This window comes from Aethalodelphis obliquidens, unplaced genomic scaffold (genome assembly GCF_003676395.1).
Source record: "Aethalodelphis obliquidens isolate GAN/ISIS:26980383/991018 unplaced genomic scaffold, ASM367639v1 scaffold3, whole genome shotgun sequence".
Classification (NCBI taxonomy): Eukaryota; Metazoa; Chordata; class Mammalia; order Artiodactyla; family Delphinidae; genus Aethalodelphis; species Aethalodelphis obliquidens.
Genome location: NW_020837947.1, coordinates 51,569,451 through 51,588,531, shown reverse-complemented (window position 1 = coordinate 51,588,531; position 19,081 = coordinate 51,569,451). Strand labels below are relative to the sequence as shown.

The 19,081-nt window shown below is 40.8% G+C and overlaps 2 protein-coding genes across 3 annotated transcripts in view; one reads left to right on the top strand and one right to left on the bottom strand.

Moving 5' to 3' along the window:
- QRSL1 (glutaminyl-tRNA amidotransferase subunit QRSL1) overlaps window positions 1-3,954 on the top strand; it is a 32,401-nt gene extending 28,447 nt beyond the window's left edge. The window contains exon 11 of the mRNA XM_027089439.1: window positions 2,083-3,954. Within this exon, the coding sequence (XP_026945240.1) occupies window positions 2,083-2,300 (218 nt within the window). The 3' untranslated portion in view covers window positions 2,301-3,954. The remainder of the gene's footprint in view (window positions 1-2,082) is intronic.
- RTN4IP1 (reticulon 4 interacting protein 1) overlaps window positions 1-19,081 on the bottom strand; it is a 134,530-nt gene that overhangs the window by 88,532 nt on the left and 26,917 nt on the right. The gene's annotated exons all lie outside the window — the stretch shown is intronic.

Sequence of the window (19,081 nt, the reverse complement as noted above, 5' to 3'; positions counted from 1 at the left end):
CCGATATATTTGTTTATGATATCTCTTAAAGTCTAGAACAGTTCCCCAGTTCTGTATGTTCTACAACAGTCTGAACCACATCAGACTGTTATAATTTTTGTTTTAATCATCAAACATAATGTAGGAAACTCAAGGGCAGAGGGAAAAGTCTGTTGTATTTATCTGTCTATACTTTTATTTACTGTGTTCATTTCTCCCTGATGTATCAGATCCTTTGCTTTACCATATCCCTTCTGTTTGGAGAACAGGTAGCCATTCTTTTAGGGTAGGTCTGCTGGCAACCAGTTCTCTTAGCTTTCTGCTGAGAATGTCCTGATTTTCCTTTCATTTTTAAAGGTTATTTTTGCTGGATATATGATTCTGATTTGACAGTTCTTTTCTTTAGCACTTAAAAAATGCCCTGCTACTTTCTTCTGGCCTGCATAGTTACTGATAAGAAATACCCAACCTTTTAAAAATTTTGTTTTAAGTGACATTGACTCTTTTGAGGAGTCTAGTACACTTGACCTGTAGGATATCCCATCTGTAATCTGAATTTGTCAGACTGCTTCCTCATGATTGGGTTGAGTTAAACATTTTGGTACAAATACTACATATGCTTCATGTCAAGAAACAGTTAAATATCAGTTTGTCCCACTTTTGGAAGCTAAGTTAATCCCTTGGTTAAGGAAGTAACTACCAGATATTTTCCTTATGAAGGCACGTTTTCCTTTTGTCAGTTGTAAGCAACTGGTGATGTAATACTTTGAGACAGTGTTTCCCAATAAACTTGAACCCACTTTTAGCATCTATTGATGATCCTTGCCTGAATTAAGTATTACTTAGAGAATTACAAAATGCTGACTTTTCTAATTCTATCATTCCTTCTACATATGTTAGCTAGCAGCCTTCTCTAAAGAACAGCTTTCCTGGGACTTCCCTGGTGGCACAGTGGTTAAGAATCCGCCTGCCAGTGCAGGGGACATGGGTTCGAGCCCTGGTCTGGGAAGATCCCACATACCACAGAGCAACTAAGTCCGTGCATCACAATAACCGAGCCTGCGCTCTACAGCCCACAAGCCACAACTACTGAGCCCACGTGCCACAACTACTGAGCCCGTGTGCCACAACTACTAAGCCCATGTGCCACAACTACTGAAGTCCACACGGCTGGAGCCCGTGCTCTGCAACAAGAGAAGCCACCGCAATGCAAAGCCTGTGTACCACAACAGAGTAGTCCCTGCTCGCCGCAACTAGAGAAAGCCTGCAAACAGCAACGAAGACCCAACGCAGCCAAAAAATACATAAATTAATTAAAAAAAAGAAAACATAATTTTTAAAAAAGCTTTCCTTTTTTAAAAGAATTCAGTGTATTATAAGTAATTAACTGTCATTATTTTTGATGCTCAAATTTAACCAACAGTTGCGTATCCTTTAGACCAGCCCCCATTAATTTTTGAAAACTTTCTTATTTTATGGCATAACAAGATGTCCCAGGCTGTCCTACTTTCTCTTCCCCAAAACTAAAATTAAAACTACCCTGAATTACTATTTTTCATGTAACAAATTGGCAAAAATTCAAAAACTGAACAACACACTCTATAGGTGAGGCTGTAGGAAAACACTCATTTTGCTGATAGGAGTTGAAAAGGTACAACTTTTTTGGAGGGAAAGTTGGCAAAATATCTAATTACATATGCATTTATCTTTTGATGAAACAGTTCCTCTTCAGCTGAGAAACGTTCAGGAATACCAGAAAAATACACAAGGTAATTCACTGGGGCTTGGCATGAAATAGCTAAATACCAAAAACAACCAAAATCTCCAACCACAGAAGAATGGTTGAATAAATTATGGTAAAAGCACATGATGGAATACTATGCAGCTATAAAAAAGGAATGAAGAAGGTCTCTGTGAACAGATATACAGTGATTTCTAAGATATTAAATGAACAAAGGAAGATACAGAAGCATACATATAATTTTTGTGATTCTTTTTCATTAACCTTGTCTTGTACCTACTGGCACTGGAAAGTGGAAGAGGTCTCTGCATCTTAGGGTGGAGAATTAATCAACATTTAATGGGTCTCTTTCTTTTCCTCAGGGTTGCCAGCAGTGAGTGTCCCTATGGCCCTCTCAAGCCAAGGGTTGCCAATTGGACTACAGTTTATTGGACGTGCATTTTGTGACCAGCAGCTTCTTACAGTTGCCAAATGGTTTGAAAAACAAGTACAGTTTCCTGTTATTCAGCTTCAGGAGCTAATGGATGATGGTTCATCAATCTTTGAAAATGAAAAGTTAGCTTCTGTTTCTCTAAAATAGTAGTGATAACTATATCATGCAAATTATGACTTTTAAAGATTTTATATTCTAGAAAAGTCAAGTGATCTTGCTATTTGGTTCACTGTCAACACAGTCATTCCTTGGAATCGCTTTTTAAAATTCTTGTGATATAATTACTTATGAATAATCTGTCAGCATTTATTAAGCATCCACTAAGTATAAACAAAGTACAGGATTTCTGTTATAATACAAGATACATGTTCCTGAAAAATGATGCATTCTGTAAAAATGTTCATTAAAAAGAACATTGCTTATAGTACTAGTACTGTACTGTACTGTAAGCAATGTAAGTACTAGTAAACCTCTCAAAACTTGTACATCTTTGTAACCAAAGCACTAACAGAAACAGGAAGTGGTACCTCCAGAGATAACCTGGACAGCCCAGCTGACAGGCAACTCATCGTGCGGTGGAGGCCACCTCAGCGGATGTTAAAAATGCACAAAAACAATAAAATGGGAATATCCACTTCTAAGTCTGAGCAGAGCAGGTAGAGGAGGCGCTCTGAGCACAGGAGGAAGTGCAACCTGCTGGGGCCCAGAGTCCTGCAAGACAAGGGTGTGCCTCTCTCTCTGGGGAGAGCCCCAGGTGCAGACACTTCTCTAAGAATAGAGCTGCAATGACTGAGAACTTTTTTCCTTTCCTGCTAACAGTCAAAACCTTACTTCTGCCATTCCAGAGCCCCATGCCAAGGAACCAGAGTAACTCCATGTTACACTGAGTTCATTCTAGTTCGATCCCAAACAAGCTCAGTGATGCCATAGAGACATTTGTTGTGACGTAACAGACCAGACTGGACTCGAAACTTGGTAGCTAGTAGAGCATGGTTTTAGTGAGAAAGTTTCAAGATACACAAGTAAGATCCCATATGAAGAACTTGTATATAATTTGGTGAGGATGCCAAAGAGAAGAAGCCCGTGGACCTCCTCCCTTACCCCAGATTCTCTATTCCTTATGGTTTTCTTACCCTCTTGACTTTCTTTACAAGTGCTCTCTCTTTGGGCTCCTTGAGCACAAAGAAACATTAACGGGAATATGTATTCAGAATCGGAAAAAAAAATCTGATGAAAATCATACGTTTACCCGCTATAAAGTTTCACTGTTGGATTTGTCTTTGCCAGAACACCATTGTCATCTCATATTTATCATGTGTTCTAATTTGACACTTGTTTATTTTTGATAAGTATAAGTGGGGAGCTGAATTATTATTTAACAGATTCACTTTGTTTAGTAAGAAAAAAGTCCTTTCTAAATATGAAAGACCTGAAGGAAAAACATAGGCACAACCTTCCCAGAACCACTAGGATGTTGAGTGGTGGTAGTTTAACCTGCCTGGTACTTTTCATTAATAATTTTCTCTCCCCCTGGGATCCTCCCACTCCCAAATACTCTATCTGATAAACTTTACATAAAAGTTTTCTGTGCCAGGCCCGTAGGCCCACTAGGATTCTTAAATATTTTGACGTGAGTCCCTGAAAAAGGAAGAAATTCATGACAGGGAATTGCTTTACTTTATAACACAAGAAAACTCTTAGTTGGGGGAGCTAGTATGATGCAAATGGCAAGCAGATGAATCTTTGCCCCAGTCTTTCTTTTATGTGTGTATAATTCAAAATAAAAATTTTTCAAAGAATATTTATGTAATTTCTCTTATTCCTGTATCTCTGCTTGAGTTGCACTAACGATTTGAACTGGAAATAACGAAGTGAAACATTTACCGTTCCCACGTAATAACACCCAACTAGCGTGTAATGATACCTAATCTGTTCTTTCTTTTCCATCTTTACCCTAAGTCTAGTAGATCTCATTTTGCCAAATCACTGTCTGGGAATTTAAGGGGAAAATGGTTTCTGTGTCTCAGCTAATTAAACCCTGAAATTGTTAGCAACAGGGCTGCCACAGCAGAGCACGTCAGAAAGGCGAAGGTGGCTGCAAGTGTAAGATGAGTTCCTTGATAAGACAGCGAAACAAAGCACTGCTAGAGTGAAAAAATGTGATGCGTTCACAAATCTTTGCACCCTGACACCACACAGCCAAATCCAAGCCAGATCCGTGTTGACCAACACTTAGCGTTACCAAGAAAATCGCTTGAAACCAGGGAGGCAGAATGTTCTATTTGAATGGCTATTTGACACCAGGTTGTTGGGAACACAGGACTGTGGGCCATCTAGAAAAGACATTATGGTACAGAAGAGGAGCTTCTAAAAATGACAAAGGATGGTGATTCCTATGAGGAAATCACCTGCACCTTCTACAGTGGACAAGAAATATCTTTAGGATTTTAGAACAGGATCTAAAGAACAGTGAAAAGAGATCTGGTTACAGGGCACCAAAAAGTAGACCTCGGGGATTCTGTCAACTGTGTCATACCCTGTTCCAGTTTAAGTAAGGGAACAAACTAATGGGATTTTCACAATAGTTTCTGTTACGAACTTTCATTTATTAACTACTTTTACTCTCCCTCCCTTTCCTCAAATATCTGATTATGCTGAGGCTAAATATGTGTTGCCTGTGCGAGCCTAGGGTAAAATGTACTCATTGCGTTTAGAAGCACCAGAGGACAGTTTAAAGTAGAAGGCTTTCCTCAGTTATTTCACAACTTAAGCAGTGTGTACACTAGGACAAAAACCTGAAAATTTAATGAAAGCAAATAACACGAGAAAACCCCAGCCAACATTAAATAAAAGGAATTACGGGATTTCAGAGGGGCTTTCATTTCTTTTTCTTTGTACCTCAATGGAATATAAATCCAAAAGGATTTTAGGCACTTTATTGGAAATATATTATTACAATGGTATAAAAGTAAATAGTTGAGGAAATCACTGAATTGATAAAAATAGGGGAAAAGGTTAAAACCAAGAATAAAAGTTAACAATGCTTGTCAAGGTATTTATTATACAGATGCTAAGGCTGTGTAGTGTGATATGGTGGGAAATTTCCCAATTGCTTCCCTAGTGGGTAAGGCCACCAGATTTAAAAATCAGATATACCTGGATTTGATTCCTATTACTGCCATTTACAAGCTGTGTAACCTGTCTGAGCTTCAGTATCCTGACCTGTAAAACGGAGGTAATATTTACTCCGAGGGAGGGTTGGGAGGATTAAATTTAAATGATGCACTTAAAGCACCCAGCATAACAACACAGAATAAGTATTCAAAAGTTTGGAGCTATAAATATATGCATACAATCATGAAATTATCATTTTCCCATGGATGCTATAGATACACATTAAACTAATATGACCAAATTGCAATTTACTGAAAACTTATGCTAGAGACCAGCTATATAGCTCTCTGATGATCTGGCTTCCTCTGAAGATAAAGTTTAAAATACCTGGAAGAACTGATGGACTGCACATTTTTAAAGCAATTTCCGTGAGCCTATAATAAAGAATTGGCTAACACAGGGTTCAAAGACCCGGAGGTCTTTTTTTGTTTTTTTAACATCTTTATTGGAGTATAATTGCTTTACAATAGTGTGTTAGTTTCTGATGTATCACAAAGTGAATCAGCTATATGTATACATATATCCCCATATCTCCTCCCTCTTGCGTCTCCCTCCCACCCTCCCTATCCCACCCCTCTAGGTGGTCACAAAGCACCGAGCTGATCTCCCTGTGCTATGTGGCTGCTTCCCACTAACTATCTATTTTACGTTTGGTAGTGTATATATGTCCATGCCACTCTCTCACTTTGTCCCAGCTTACCCTTCCCCCTCCGCATATCCTCAACTGTGTTTAACTTTTCGAGGAACAGCCAAACTTTACCAAAGTGGCTGCACCGTTTTACATTCCCACCAGCAATATATGAGGGTTCCAATTTGTCCATATTCTTGCTAACCCTTGTTATTGTCTGTCTTTGTTATTTTAGCAATCCCAGTGAGAGTGAAGTGATATCTCACTGTGGTTTTGATTTGCATTTTTCTAATAAGTAATGATATTGAGTATCTTTTCATGTGCTGACTGGACAATTATATATATATATTTTTTGGTGGGGGGAAGAAATGTGTATTTAAATCCTCTGCTTATTTTAAAATTGGGTTGTCTTTTTATCGTTGAGTTTAAGAGGTTTTTTAAAAGATATATTTGGGACACAAGTCCCTTATCAGATATATGATTTGCAAATATTTTCTCCCATTCTGTGAATTGTCTTTTCATGTTCTTGATAGTTTTCTTAAAAGCAGTAAAGTTTTTTATTTTATCAAAGGCTAATGTACTTATTTTTGATTTTGTGGCTTTTGCCTTTGGTGTCACATATCAAATGTACCTGTAATGAGGCGGAGTCAAGATAGCAGGTGGGAAGATGCAGAGTTAGCGTCTCCCCGCAACTAGGGGGCCTAACGGCTGCTGGTGGGGGATTCTGATGCCCAAGGAGATGGAAGGAACCCCAAAGTGAACCGGTAGGACATAGCGGGACTGAGGGGGGAGGAGAAGTGGAGGCCAGACAGGATTGGCGCCTCTGAGACTGGGGAGATCAGGAGAGGTAGAAGGGAGGGACTCTCCGGGAAGAGTGGGAGAGGAGCAGAGGGTGATCGCCAGGACCACTTGGGCCGGGGAGGCTGCTGGGCTCCCAGGTTGATCCCCTGCCCTCAGAGCCCCCCCAGGCCGCATAGGTCCTTGGGGGCATAGGACGGAGGCCAGGGAAACCAGGAGAGGCAGGCGGGAGAGGCCCTCCCAGACTGGAGGAGGAGGAGGAGGAGAGGAGAGAAGGGCATTTGCCTCGCCCACTCGAGCCCAGGAAGCCTGCTGGGCTCCCAGGTGAGGTCCTCCGCCCTCTGAGACCAGGGGTGTGGGGCATGGCTGGGCCCTTCTGTTCCTTGAGCCTAAGCCCCACCCCTCACAGCCCCCAGGGCCTTTTCCAGCCATGTGGGTCCTGAGCATAGGCCCTGCCCACTGCCCAAACCCCACCCTTGCTTAGGCCCCGCCCTCCACAGCCAAGGCCTCCCCCCCTTTTTTTTCTTTTCCCTCCTCCTCCTCTTTACTGTTGTGGTACTGATGTACCTTCATTCATCTATATTTTAATTTATTCTTCCTAACATACCTGTTAGTTTCCTAGTCTAATTTTTTACTTTGTTATTGTTTTGTTTTTTCCCACCCCAGGTGGATTGCGGGATCTTGGTTCATGAACCCAGGGTCGGGCCGAAGCTCCTGTGGTGGGAGCTCCGAGTCCAAACCACTGGACCAACAGAGAACCTCAGACCCCAGGGAATATTCAAAGGAGTGAGGTCTCACGGAGTTCCTTATCTCAGCACCAAGACAAAGCTCTACCCAAGAGCCTGCAAACTCCACTGTTGGAAGCCTCAGGCCAAACAACCAGTAAGAAAGGGACACCAACCATTTAAAAAAAAAAATGAGATGGCAAAAAAAGGTCACAGATGAAGGAGCAAGGTAAAAACCTACAAGACCACATAAATGAAGAGAAAATAGGCAATCTACCTGAAAAAGAATTCAGAATAATGACAGTAATGATGATCCAGAATCTCGGAAATAGAATGGAGGTATGGATTGAGAAAACAAAAGCAATGCTTAACAAAGATCTAGAAGAACTAAAGAACAAACAAACAGAGATGAACAGCACAATAACTGAAATGAAAAATACACTAGAAGGAATCAATAGCAGAATAACTGAGGCAGAAGAACGAATAAGTGAGCTGGAAGACGAAATGGTGGAAATAACTACCGAGGAGCAGAATAAAGAAGAGAGAACAAAAAGAACTGAAGACGGGCTTCCCTGGTGGTGCAGTGGTTGAGAGTCCGCCTGCTGATGCAGAGGACATGGGTTCATGCCCTGGTCCAGGAAGATCCAACATGCCACGGAGCGGCTGGGCCCGTGAGCCATGGCCACTGAGCCTGCATGTCCAGAGCCTGTGCTCTGCAATGGGAGAGGCCACAAAAGTGAGAGGCCCGTGTACCACAAAAAAAAAAAAAAAAAGAATTGAAGACAATCTCAGAGACCTCTGGGACAACACTAAATGCACCAACATTAGAATTACAGGGGTCCCTGAAGAAAAAGAGAAAAGGAAAGGGTCTGAAAAATATTTGAAGAGATTATACAGTCGAAAACTTCCCTAACATGGGAAAGGAAATAGTCACCCAAGTCCAGGAAGCACAGAGTCCCATACAAGATAAATCCTAGGAAAAAACACACCAAGACACATATTAATCAAAGTAACAAAAATTAAATTCAAAGAAAAAATATTAAAAGCAGCAAGGGAAAAACAAAAAATAACATACATAAGGAATCCCCATAAAGTGATCAGCTGATTTTTCAGCAGACATGTTGCAGGCCAGAAGGGAGTGGCAGAATATACTTAAAGTGATGAAAGAGAAAAACCTACAACCAAGATTACTCTACCCAGCAAGGATCTCATTCAGATTCGATGGAGAAGTCAAAACTTTTCAGACAAGCAAAAGATAAGAGAATTCAGCACCAACAAACCAACTTTAAAACAAATGCTAAAGAAACTTCTCTAAGCAGGAAACACAAGAAAAGAAAAAGACCCACAAAAACAAGCCCAAAACAATTAAGAAAATGGTAATAGGAACATACATATCGATAATAACCTTGAATGTAAATGGATTAAATGCCCCAGCCAAAAGACACAGACTGGCTGAATAGATACAAAAACAAGATCCATATATATGCTGTCTACAAGAGACCCACTTCAGACCTAGGGACACATACAGACTGAAAGTGAAGGGATGGAGAAAGATATTCCATGCAAATGGAAATCAAAAGAAAGCTGGAATAACAATACTTGTATCAAATAAAATAGACTTTAAAGACTGTTACAAGAGATAGGAGGGACACGACATAATAATCAAAGGATCAATCCAAGAAGAAGATATAACACTTATAAATGTATATGCACCCAACATAGGAATACCTCAATACATAAGGCAAATGCTAACAACCATGAAAGGAGAAACTGACAGTAACACAATAATAGTAGGGGACTTTAACACCCCACTTACACCAATGGACAGATCATCCAAACAGAAAACAAATAAGGAAACACAAGTTTAAATTATACTTTAAACAAGATGGACTTAATTGATATTTATAGGACATTCCATCCAAAAGTGGCAGAATACACTTTCTTCTCAAGTGCACACGGAACATTCTCCAGGATAGATCACATCTTGGATCACAAATCAACCTCGGAAAATTTAAGAAAATTAAAATCATATCAAGCATCTTTTCTGACCACAATGCTATGAGACTGGAAATCAATTACAGGAAAAAACTAAAAAACACAAATACATGGAGACTAAACAGTGCGCTACTAAATAACCAAGAGATGACTGAAGAAATCAAAGAAGAAATTTAAAAATACATAGAAACAAATGACAATGAAAACACGATGACCCAAAACCTATGGGACACAGGAAAAGCAGTTCTAAGAGGGAAGTTTATAGCAATACAATCTCACCTCAAGAAACAAGAAAAATCTCAAGTAAACAATCTAACCCTACACTTAAAACAACTAGAGAAAGATGAACAAAGAAAACCCAAAGTTAGTAGAAGGAAAGAAATCATAAAGATCGGAGCAGAAATAAATGAAATAGAAACGAAGCAAACAGTAGCAAAGATCAATAAAACTAAAAGCTGGTTCTTTGAGAAGATAAACAAAATTGATAATCCATTAGCCAGACTCATCAAGAAAAAGAGGGAGAGGACTCAAATCAATAAAATTAGAAATGAAAAAGGAGAAATCACAACTGACAATGCAGAAATACAAAGGATTATGAGAGACTACTACAAACAACTATATGCCAAAAAAATGGACAACCACAAAGAAATGGACAAATTCTTGTAAAGGTACAGTTTTCCAAGACTGAATCAGGAAGAATTAGAAAATATAAACAGACATATCACAAGTAATGAAATTGAAACCGTGATTAAAAATATTCCAACAAATAGGGCTTCCCTGGTGACACAGTGGTTAAGAATCCGCCTACCAATGCAGGGGACACAGGTTCAAGCCCTGGTCCAGGAAGATCCCACATGCTGTGGGGCAACTAAGCCCGTGCACCACAACTACTAAGCATGAACTCTAGAGCCCGCGAGTCACAACTACTGAAACCGGCATGCCTAGAGCCTGGGCTCTGCAACAAGAGAAGCCACTGCAGTGAGAAGCCTATGCACTGCAACGAAGCACAGCCCCCACTCTCTGCAACTAGAGAAAGCCTGCATGCATCAACAAAGACCCAATGCAGCCAAAAATAAATAAATAAATAAATATATATTCCAACAAACAAAAGTCCAGGACCAGATGGCTTCACAGGCAAATTCTATCAAACATTTAGAGAAGAGCTAACACCCATCCTTCTCAAACTCTTCCAAAAAACCGCAGATGGAGAAACACTCCCAAATTCATTCTACAAAGCCACCATCACCCTGATACCAAAACCAGAAAAAGATATCACAAAAAAAGAAAATTATAGGGCTTCCCTGGTGGCGCAGTGGTTGAGAGTCCACCTGCCGATGCAGGGGACACGGGTTCGTGCCCTGGTCCAGGAAGATCCCACATGCCGCAGAGCGGCTAGGCCCATAAGCCATGGCCGCTGAGCCAGCATGTCCGGAGACTGTGCTCCGCAACGAGAGAGGCCACGACAGTGAGAGGCCCACATAACGCAAAAAAAAAAAAAAGAAAGAAAATTATAGACCAACATCACTGATGAACATAAATGCAAAAATCCTGAACAAAATGCTAGCAAACAGAATCCAACAGCACTTTAAAAGGCTCATACACCATGATCAAGTGGGGTTTACCCCAGGGATGCAAGAATTCTTCAATATACGCAAATCAATCAATGTGATGCACCACATTAACAAATTAAGGAATAAAAGCCATATGATCATCTCAATAGATGAAGAAAAAACTTTTGACAAAATTCAACACCCATTTATGATAAAAACTCTCCAGAAAATGGGCACAGAAGGAACTTACCTCAACATAATAAACGCCATATATGACAAACCCACAGCAAGCATCATACTCAATGGTGAAAAACTGAAAGCATTTCCAGTAAGATCAGGAACAAGACAAGGATGTCCACTCTCGCCACTCTTATTCAACATAGTTTTGGAAGTCCTAGTCACAGCAATCAGAGAAGAAAAAGAAATAAAAGGAATACAAATTGGAAAAGAAGAAGTAAAACTGTCACTGTTTGCAGATGACATGATACTACACACAGAAAATCCTAAAGACTCTACCAGAAAACTACTAGAGGTAATCAATGAATTTGGTAAGGTTGCAGGATACAAAATTAATGCACAGAAATCTCTGGCGTCCCTATACACTAATGATGAAACATCTGAAAAAGAAATTAAGGAAACACTCCCATTTACCATTGCAACAAAAAGAATAAAATACCTAGGAATAAATCTACCTAAGGAGACAAAAGACCTGTATGCAGAAAACTATAAGACACTGATGAAAGAAATTAAAGATGATACCAACAGATGGAGAAATACACCATGTTCTTGGATTGGAAGAATCAACATTGTGAAAATGACTATACTACCCAAAGCAATCTACAGAGTCAGTGCAATCCCTATCAAACTACCAATGGCATTCTTCACAGAATTAGAACAAAAAATTTTACAATTCATATGGAAACACAAAAGACCCCAAATAGCCAAAGCAATCTTGAGAAAGAAAAACGGAGTTGGAGGAATCAGGCTCCCTGACTTCAAACTATACCACGAATCTACAGTAATCAAGACAGTATGGTACTGGCACAAAAACAGAAATATAGATCAATGGTACAGGATAGAATGCCCAGAGATAAACCCACACACATATGGGCACCTAATTTACAACAAAGGGGGCAAGAACATACAATGGAGAAAAGACAGCCTCTTCAATAAGTACTGCTGGTTAAACTGGACAGCTATATGTAAAAGAATGAAATTAGAATACTCCCTAACACCATACACAAAAATAAACTCCAAATGGATTAAAGACTTAAATGTAAGACCAGACACTATAAAACTCTTAGAGGAAAACATAGGAAAAACACGCTTTGACATAAACCACAGCAAGATGTTTTTTGACCCACCTCCCAGAGTAACAGAAATAAAAACAAAAATAAACAAATGGGACTTAATTAAACTTAAAAGCTTTTGCACAGCAAAGGAAACCATAAACAAGACAAAAAGACAACCCTCAGAATGGGAGAAAATATTTGCAAATGAAACAACAGACAAAGGATTAATCTCCAAAATATACAAACAGCTCATGGAGCTCAATATCAAAAAAAACAATCCAGTTAAAAAATGGGCAGAAGACCTAAACAGACATTTCACCAAGGAAGACACACAGATGGCCAAGATGCACATGAAAAGATGCTCAACATCACTAATTACTAGAGAAATGCAAATCAAAGCTACAGTGAGGTATCACCTCACACCAGTCAGAATGGCCATTATCAAAAAATCTAGAAAGAATAAATGCTGGAGAGGGTGTGGAGAAAAGGGAACCCTCCTGCACTGTTGGTGGGAATGGAAATTGATACAACCACTATGGAAAACAGTATGGAGGTTCCTTAAAAAACTAAAAATAAAACTACCATATGACCTAGCAATCCCACTACTGGGCACATACCCTGAGAAAACCATAATTCAAAAAGAGACATGTACCCCAATGTTCACTGCAACACTATTTACAATAGCCAAGACATGGAAGCAACTTAAATGTCCATCGACAGATGAATGGATAAAGAAGATGTGGCACATATATACAATGGAATATTACTCAGCCATAAAAAGAAACGAAATTGAATTATTTGTAGTGAGGTGGATGGACCTAGAGTCTGTCACACAGAGTGAAGTTAAGTCAGAAAGAGAAAAACAAATACCATATGCTAACACAGATATGGAATCTAAAAAAAAAAAAAAAGTTTATGAAGAACCTAGGGGCAGGACAGGAATAAAGACGCAGACGTAGAGAATGGACTTGAGGACACGGGGAGGGGGAAGGGTAAGCTGGGACGAAGTGAGAGAGTGGCATGGACATATATACACTACCAAACGTAAAATAGATAGTTAGTGGGAAGCAGCCACATAGCCCAGGGAGATCAGCTTGGTGCTTTGTGACCACCTAGAGGGGTGGGATATGGAGGGTGGGAGGGAAACCCAAGAGGGAGGAGATCTGGGGATATATGTATATGTATAGCTGATTCACTTTGTTATATAGCAGAAACTAACACACCATTGTAAAGCAATTATACTCCAATAAAGATGTTAAAATAATAAAATAAAATAAACAAGTCATATTCATTGGAAGTAAAGAGATAAAATGATCACTTTTAGATTATACTAATTGCATACTTAGAAAATTCAAGAGAATCAAATAAGAAATTCTAAATAATGTAAGAATTGAATAAAGTGGCTGAACACAAAATTAATGTTCAGAAATAAATAATCTTTCTATATACAAATAAGAATCTGTTAGAACCGCTTTGTCCAACACAGCAGCCACTAGCCACACGTAACTATTTCAATTTTAATAACAAAGAAAATTTTAAATTCGGTTCATTAGTAACATTAGTCATACCCCAAGTCCTCAATAGTCACTTGAAATTTGGAGGGAAAGAGCTAATTTGGAATTATTTTCCATAGGCCCTATGAAAAAATAAACAAGCAATAAAGGCCAGGAAAATTCTGAAGAATAGTAATAACGGAAACAGTCCTATAAGATATCAAAACACATTACAAGGCTATAATAAAGTGTTTGAATAGACTGCTCTATAATAAATAAAACAGAATAGGAATTCTAGAAACTTACTCCAACACCTATAAAAATTTTGCATGTGATAAAGGAGGCATTTCAAATCAGTGGTAAAGAGGAATTATTCAATAATTATGAATAATATTAATTATTATTGAATAATAATAATTATTCAATAATTATTCAATAATAATGTTAGGACTAGACTTCTAGAAAAAAAACTATATCCCTACTTCACTTCTTACTCCAAAATAAATTGCAAATGTAGCAAAGATGTAAACATAAAAGAAAGCCCTATTACAGGTTTGCTTATAGTAGCAAAGGATTGGAAACAACCTGAAGGCCCTTTAATGATTAAATAATCATGGTATATATTCAATTTAATACTACTTAGTTAATGGGAAAGAATATTTGTATTATGTTCAGATAATATAAGTGGGCCACATAAGTGGCCCATTATCATTCCTTGTTAACAAAGAGGCAACCAATCCCTTCTAAATATATCAGATTTGTTTAATTCTTTTTGTCTTCACCTGCACTAAGGTTGCCAAGTGTCCAGCACTGAATTGTGGTTTAGCTTTCTGTCCAGCAAAAGGAAAAATTTAAAACTAGATACAAGATGCCTTTATCATTAAAAACTTACTGGAAAAATTTTTTAGAAATAACATTATCCTGGTGGGTAGACAAAGCAGTGTTTTTAATAAGGGGAAAAGAGGAATACCTGAATAAATGACACCATTTGTGGAGTCTCTGTCGTAACAGATATTTTTGTTTTAATTTTTTAAACAAAATTTGAGATCTAATCTATTGGCTTCCTGTCATGTAAAGGGAGGTTTTTAAATTTACAGTCTTCCACCTCACACACACACACAAAACACACGTTTCTCCTCTCAATTACAGCATAATTCTTGGTTAGATAAAAATTTAGCATTTACATTATTACAAGTAAGCTGCAGTGGATGCTGTGATGAGCCACCCAGCTCCCTCCTTAGTACAGAATATATCCCCCAGCTGCTGGAGGCACTGCTGGCAGACGCCTCTCCACCGGCAGCCTTGGAATTAGCTTCTGAGAGTCGGCTCACGGATGTCAAGACCCCTTCCCAGACATGGTGAGTGGCTGTCATTCAACGACTGCTCAGCATGGAGGTAAAAGGCCCTCACTGCAACTTGGGACAATCCTCAAGGGCCAGCCCAGCTTTAGAGCTCCCTATGGGTTCAGCTAAGGCCTTTGTCAAGGCCAAATTTTTCATCTTTCCAGTCCTGCTTCCTTGCTTTTCTTCCTTCCCACAGGTATTGATCTCAAGAGCTCTCCCTAGTAAACCTCCTGCCTGCCAATCTCTGTCTCCGAGGCTCCTTTCAAGGAACGCAACCTGTGACAGTGGGTACCAGAAATGGTCTGAGAAAGCGGTTGCTAGGATGGGATTCTGGAGCTGGATCTGCCGTCTGGTTGGCAGAGCCCCAGTGTTGGTGGAAGGGGAAGCAGACAGCACAAGGCAACAGTGCAATTGTTAAACGTTCACTGGTGGTAGCAAAAGCACTAGCCGATGCATTGTATCAGGCATTTGAACAACAGGGGGAAATGATAATATTGGTAAAAGGACAGTGAAAGTGGCTATCGCTAAACTCAATTCATGCTTTGGAAAAAGATAACAGACTAAGAGTGATGAATTGACTTCATAAAGTGTGCAAATGTGAAAGCCAGAAGGCCTCCTTGGTAGCGTGTAAAAAATCTTTTTTCTCCTGCAGCAAAGATGTAGAGAAAGCTGAGGACCAGGCTCAGGACTTAATCATAAGGGTAGCAGAGCTCCAAAAAAGTTAATCTGTCAGACAAGGCAGGCTTGCTCTGCCAAGGTCAGAGCCCTGGTTAAACACACAACAGGAGCCTGAGGAGAGGATGGAGACCTCTGGATTGAGGCACCTGCAGAACTGCTCCATCCCCCGCCTATTACGGGCTAGCCCTCCCCTCTTCTAGAAGACAGTTTGAAGGCCACACCCCTATGAAATAGCACGACCCCCTCAGATCTGCCCCAACCTCCCAGCCTGGCCACCAGGCCAATCACTAGATTTAAGTCACAACACAACTCAGCTGAGGAGTGCAGGACTCAGCAGACAGGTCCTGGTAGGGCCGGGAGAGAATCCATGGGACAAGATTCAAAGGGTGTTGGATCAAAGCAGGCAAACTTTACTTTGGATTCAACACCCTGGCAGGAACCCCAGGAGACGGTGCGAGCATGCTGTCAGGATGACCGCAGGAAGTAAGGAAAAAGCAATGATCCGCATTAAGTGAGGTTTAAACGCCAGCATTGCCCTGTCAGATGGTGGAAGAAGGGGTAAAAGGCTCAGAGAAGTGGGCGTGTCAGAGTGGATGTACTCTATAAGGCCTAGATGACTGTGCTGGGGGGCAGCACCAGAGGATACACGATTTACCGAAGCAGTAAGCGACGTGCTGGCGAGAGGGGTGCCAATGGCTCTAAGACTTCAGCGGTAGCTCTCCTCCACAGACCAGGGATGAAGTGCTGTCTTTACAGAACTCAGCTCACTGACAGCAGTGAGAGGGATAGGACAACTCCCACCTTTGCCCCAACACCGTCCTCATAGAGGCCAGTGGTGGTACTTAGCCGTCAGAAGCCAGGTGGATGCAATTACTGTAATGAGCGGTAGGGTTGAAGTGGCAGCCAAGTGGCCTGACCTACATAGAGTTATGGAGATGGTAAATAAGCGTAGTGTTCCCAGAAGCAAACGCATGAGTAGCCAAAGAAGGTACTACTTAACCTGTACAAACAAAAGAAATCAAGGATGGAGGATGAAGGCAGTCATCCCAATGAAAAGTCAGGATGCCTTTTGCCCATTTTACAGAACGGAGCCAGCTTTGGGGCCCGGAACCCATCAATTAAAAGAGGCCAGGGCTTCCCTGGTGGCGCAGTGGTTGAGAGTCCGCCTGCTGATGCAGGGGACACGGGTTCCTGCCCCGGTCCGGGAAGATCCCACATGCCGCGGGGCAGCTGGGCCCGTGAGCCGTGGCTGCTGAGCCTGCGTGTCTGGAGCCTGTGCTCCGCAACGGGAGAGGCCACAGCAGTGAGAGGCCCGCGTACTGCAAAAAAAAAAAAAAAAAAGAGGCCAGGTGCCCAGGAAGGCATAACAAGTGTTCACAGTAATGATTTCCTAGTCCTTCTCCAATGGAATCCATGGCCATTTACTTGGGTAACTCTACACTGGGGGAAGTGGAAGACCGAAACACTATAAGGACAGTTGGACACAGGGTCCAGGTTGACATTAATGCCCAGAGCCCTGAAACAGCAGTATGGAACCCTGTTAGAGTGGGGGCCAGTGTCATGGATATATGTGTGTGACCTGTGAGGTTCTAAGTGTGGTTTAGTTCTTGGTTTAATGCTCTGATATTGCCCTTTTGAAATTCTTAATAGCTTTTGAACAAGGGACCCTTCATGTTCAGCTTGTGCTGGGCCCTGCAGAGTGTGTAGTTGGCCCTAGTGGGAATATATGAGTGGCCTGGAAATGAATGGAGCTCTAGCCGAGGTGTGGCTTACTGTGCATCTGTTGGGTCTGCAGACCCATCTGTAATACTTTCCTGGTCTCTGACTGTATACTTGGGATAGACATTCCCAGTAACTGACAGCAAGCACCATTCTGCCTCCTTGGCCTGTGGGATAAGAGCTATCACAGTGAAGACGGCCAAGTGGAGAGCGCTGAAACTGCCAATCTCTTACACTTACTTACATACACACACACACACACACACACACACACACACACACACGGCCAAGATAGTAAATAAAAAACAATATTGCATCACAGAGGATCTGGCAGAAATTAGTGCCACTCTTAAAAACTTAAAGAATGCAGGGGTGGTGTGTGGACCCCATAATACCTCCATTTAAATTGACCAATCTGTCCTCTGCAAAAAAACAATAAAACAAAACCAGAATTTGAAGGGTAACAGTGGACTATTTAAATGTAAACAAGAACTAGTCCTGATTACAGAGGCTGTATCAGATGTGGTATATTTCCTAGACCCCATTTAAATTCCACCAACCGTCCAAACCACCCCTCTTTTTCTTTGAAGGTCTAGATTCTCATATGGAATCATATTTATGTGTCAGTCTGAAACAGTTCCACAGTCTTTCCCTGTCTCTCAAGTCATCAACAGTCTTAAGAGGCTTCCCTGGTGGCGCAGTGGTTAAGAATCTGCCTGCCAATGCAGGGGACACGGGTTCGAGCCCTGGACCAGAAAAGAAGCTTCACTTTTAATGTTTTTGAAATCTTCAACTGCTCCCTATAATATTTCTGTTTTCTCCAAGTCCCTTCTTTCTTCTTGTTTCTTCTCTTTCATACTGGAGGTTTTCCTAAAATACCTGGCCTCCCTCGGCTGTCTGTTTCATGAGAATGGGGCACTGAAAACCTATGTTTAGAAGCTATGGGGAAGGAGAGGAGGGAGAGATTATTGACTGATAGATTCTACTGTAGGGCTTAGGGTGATCTGGACAGGCTTGGTCAGTTTCTCATAATAATCCTCCAGTCACATGCCTGGATAATGCATTTGTGGATGTCTATGTTCTCAGAGCTTAGTCGAGCAAGAGGCTAGAATCCCACTGGCTTTATTAGATTCTTACATAATACCCACATTCAGTATGAAACCTTTACTTCACCTTCTCAGAATCAGCCTCTCTGAAGAATGAATTGCTGGCAGCCAGAGGATAGGGTTTTCTGCCTGGTGCCTCCTGCTCCTAGCCTTTGGGGAATTCTCTGGCGAGAACAAACCTGCTTCTGGACTCTCCCTTAGAGCTACTTTTGGTTTTTTTCTGATTCCCTAAATCAATGGTTATGAACCAGGGACAACTTTGCACTCAGAAGACATTTGACAATACTGGAGATATTTTTGGTTGTCACAGTTGGGGAGGAGATGCTACCAGCATCTAGTGGGTTGAAGCTAGGGCTGCCGCCAAACATCCTACCAGGCCCAGAACAGCTCTTTACAATAAACAATTAGCTGGCCCCAAGTGTCAACA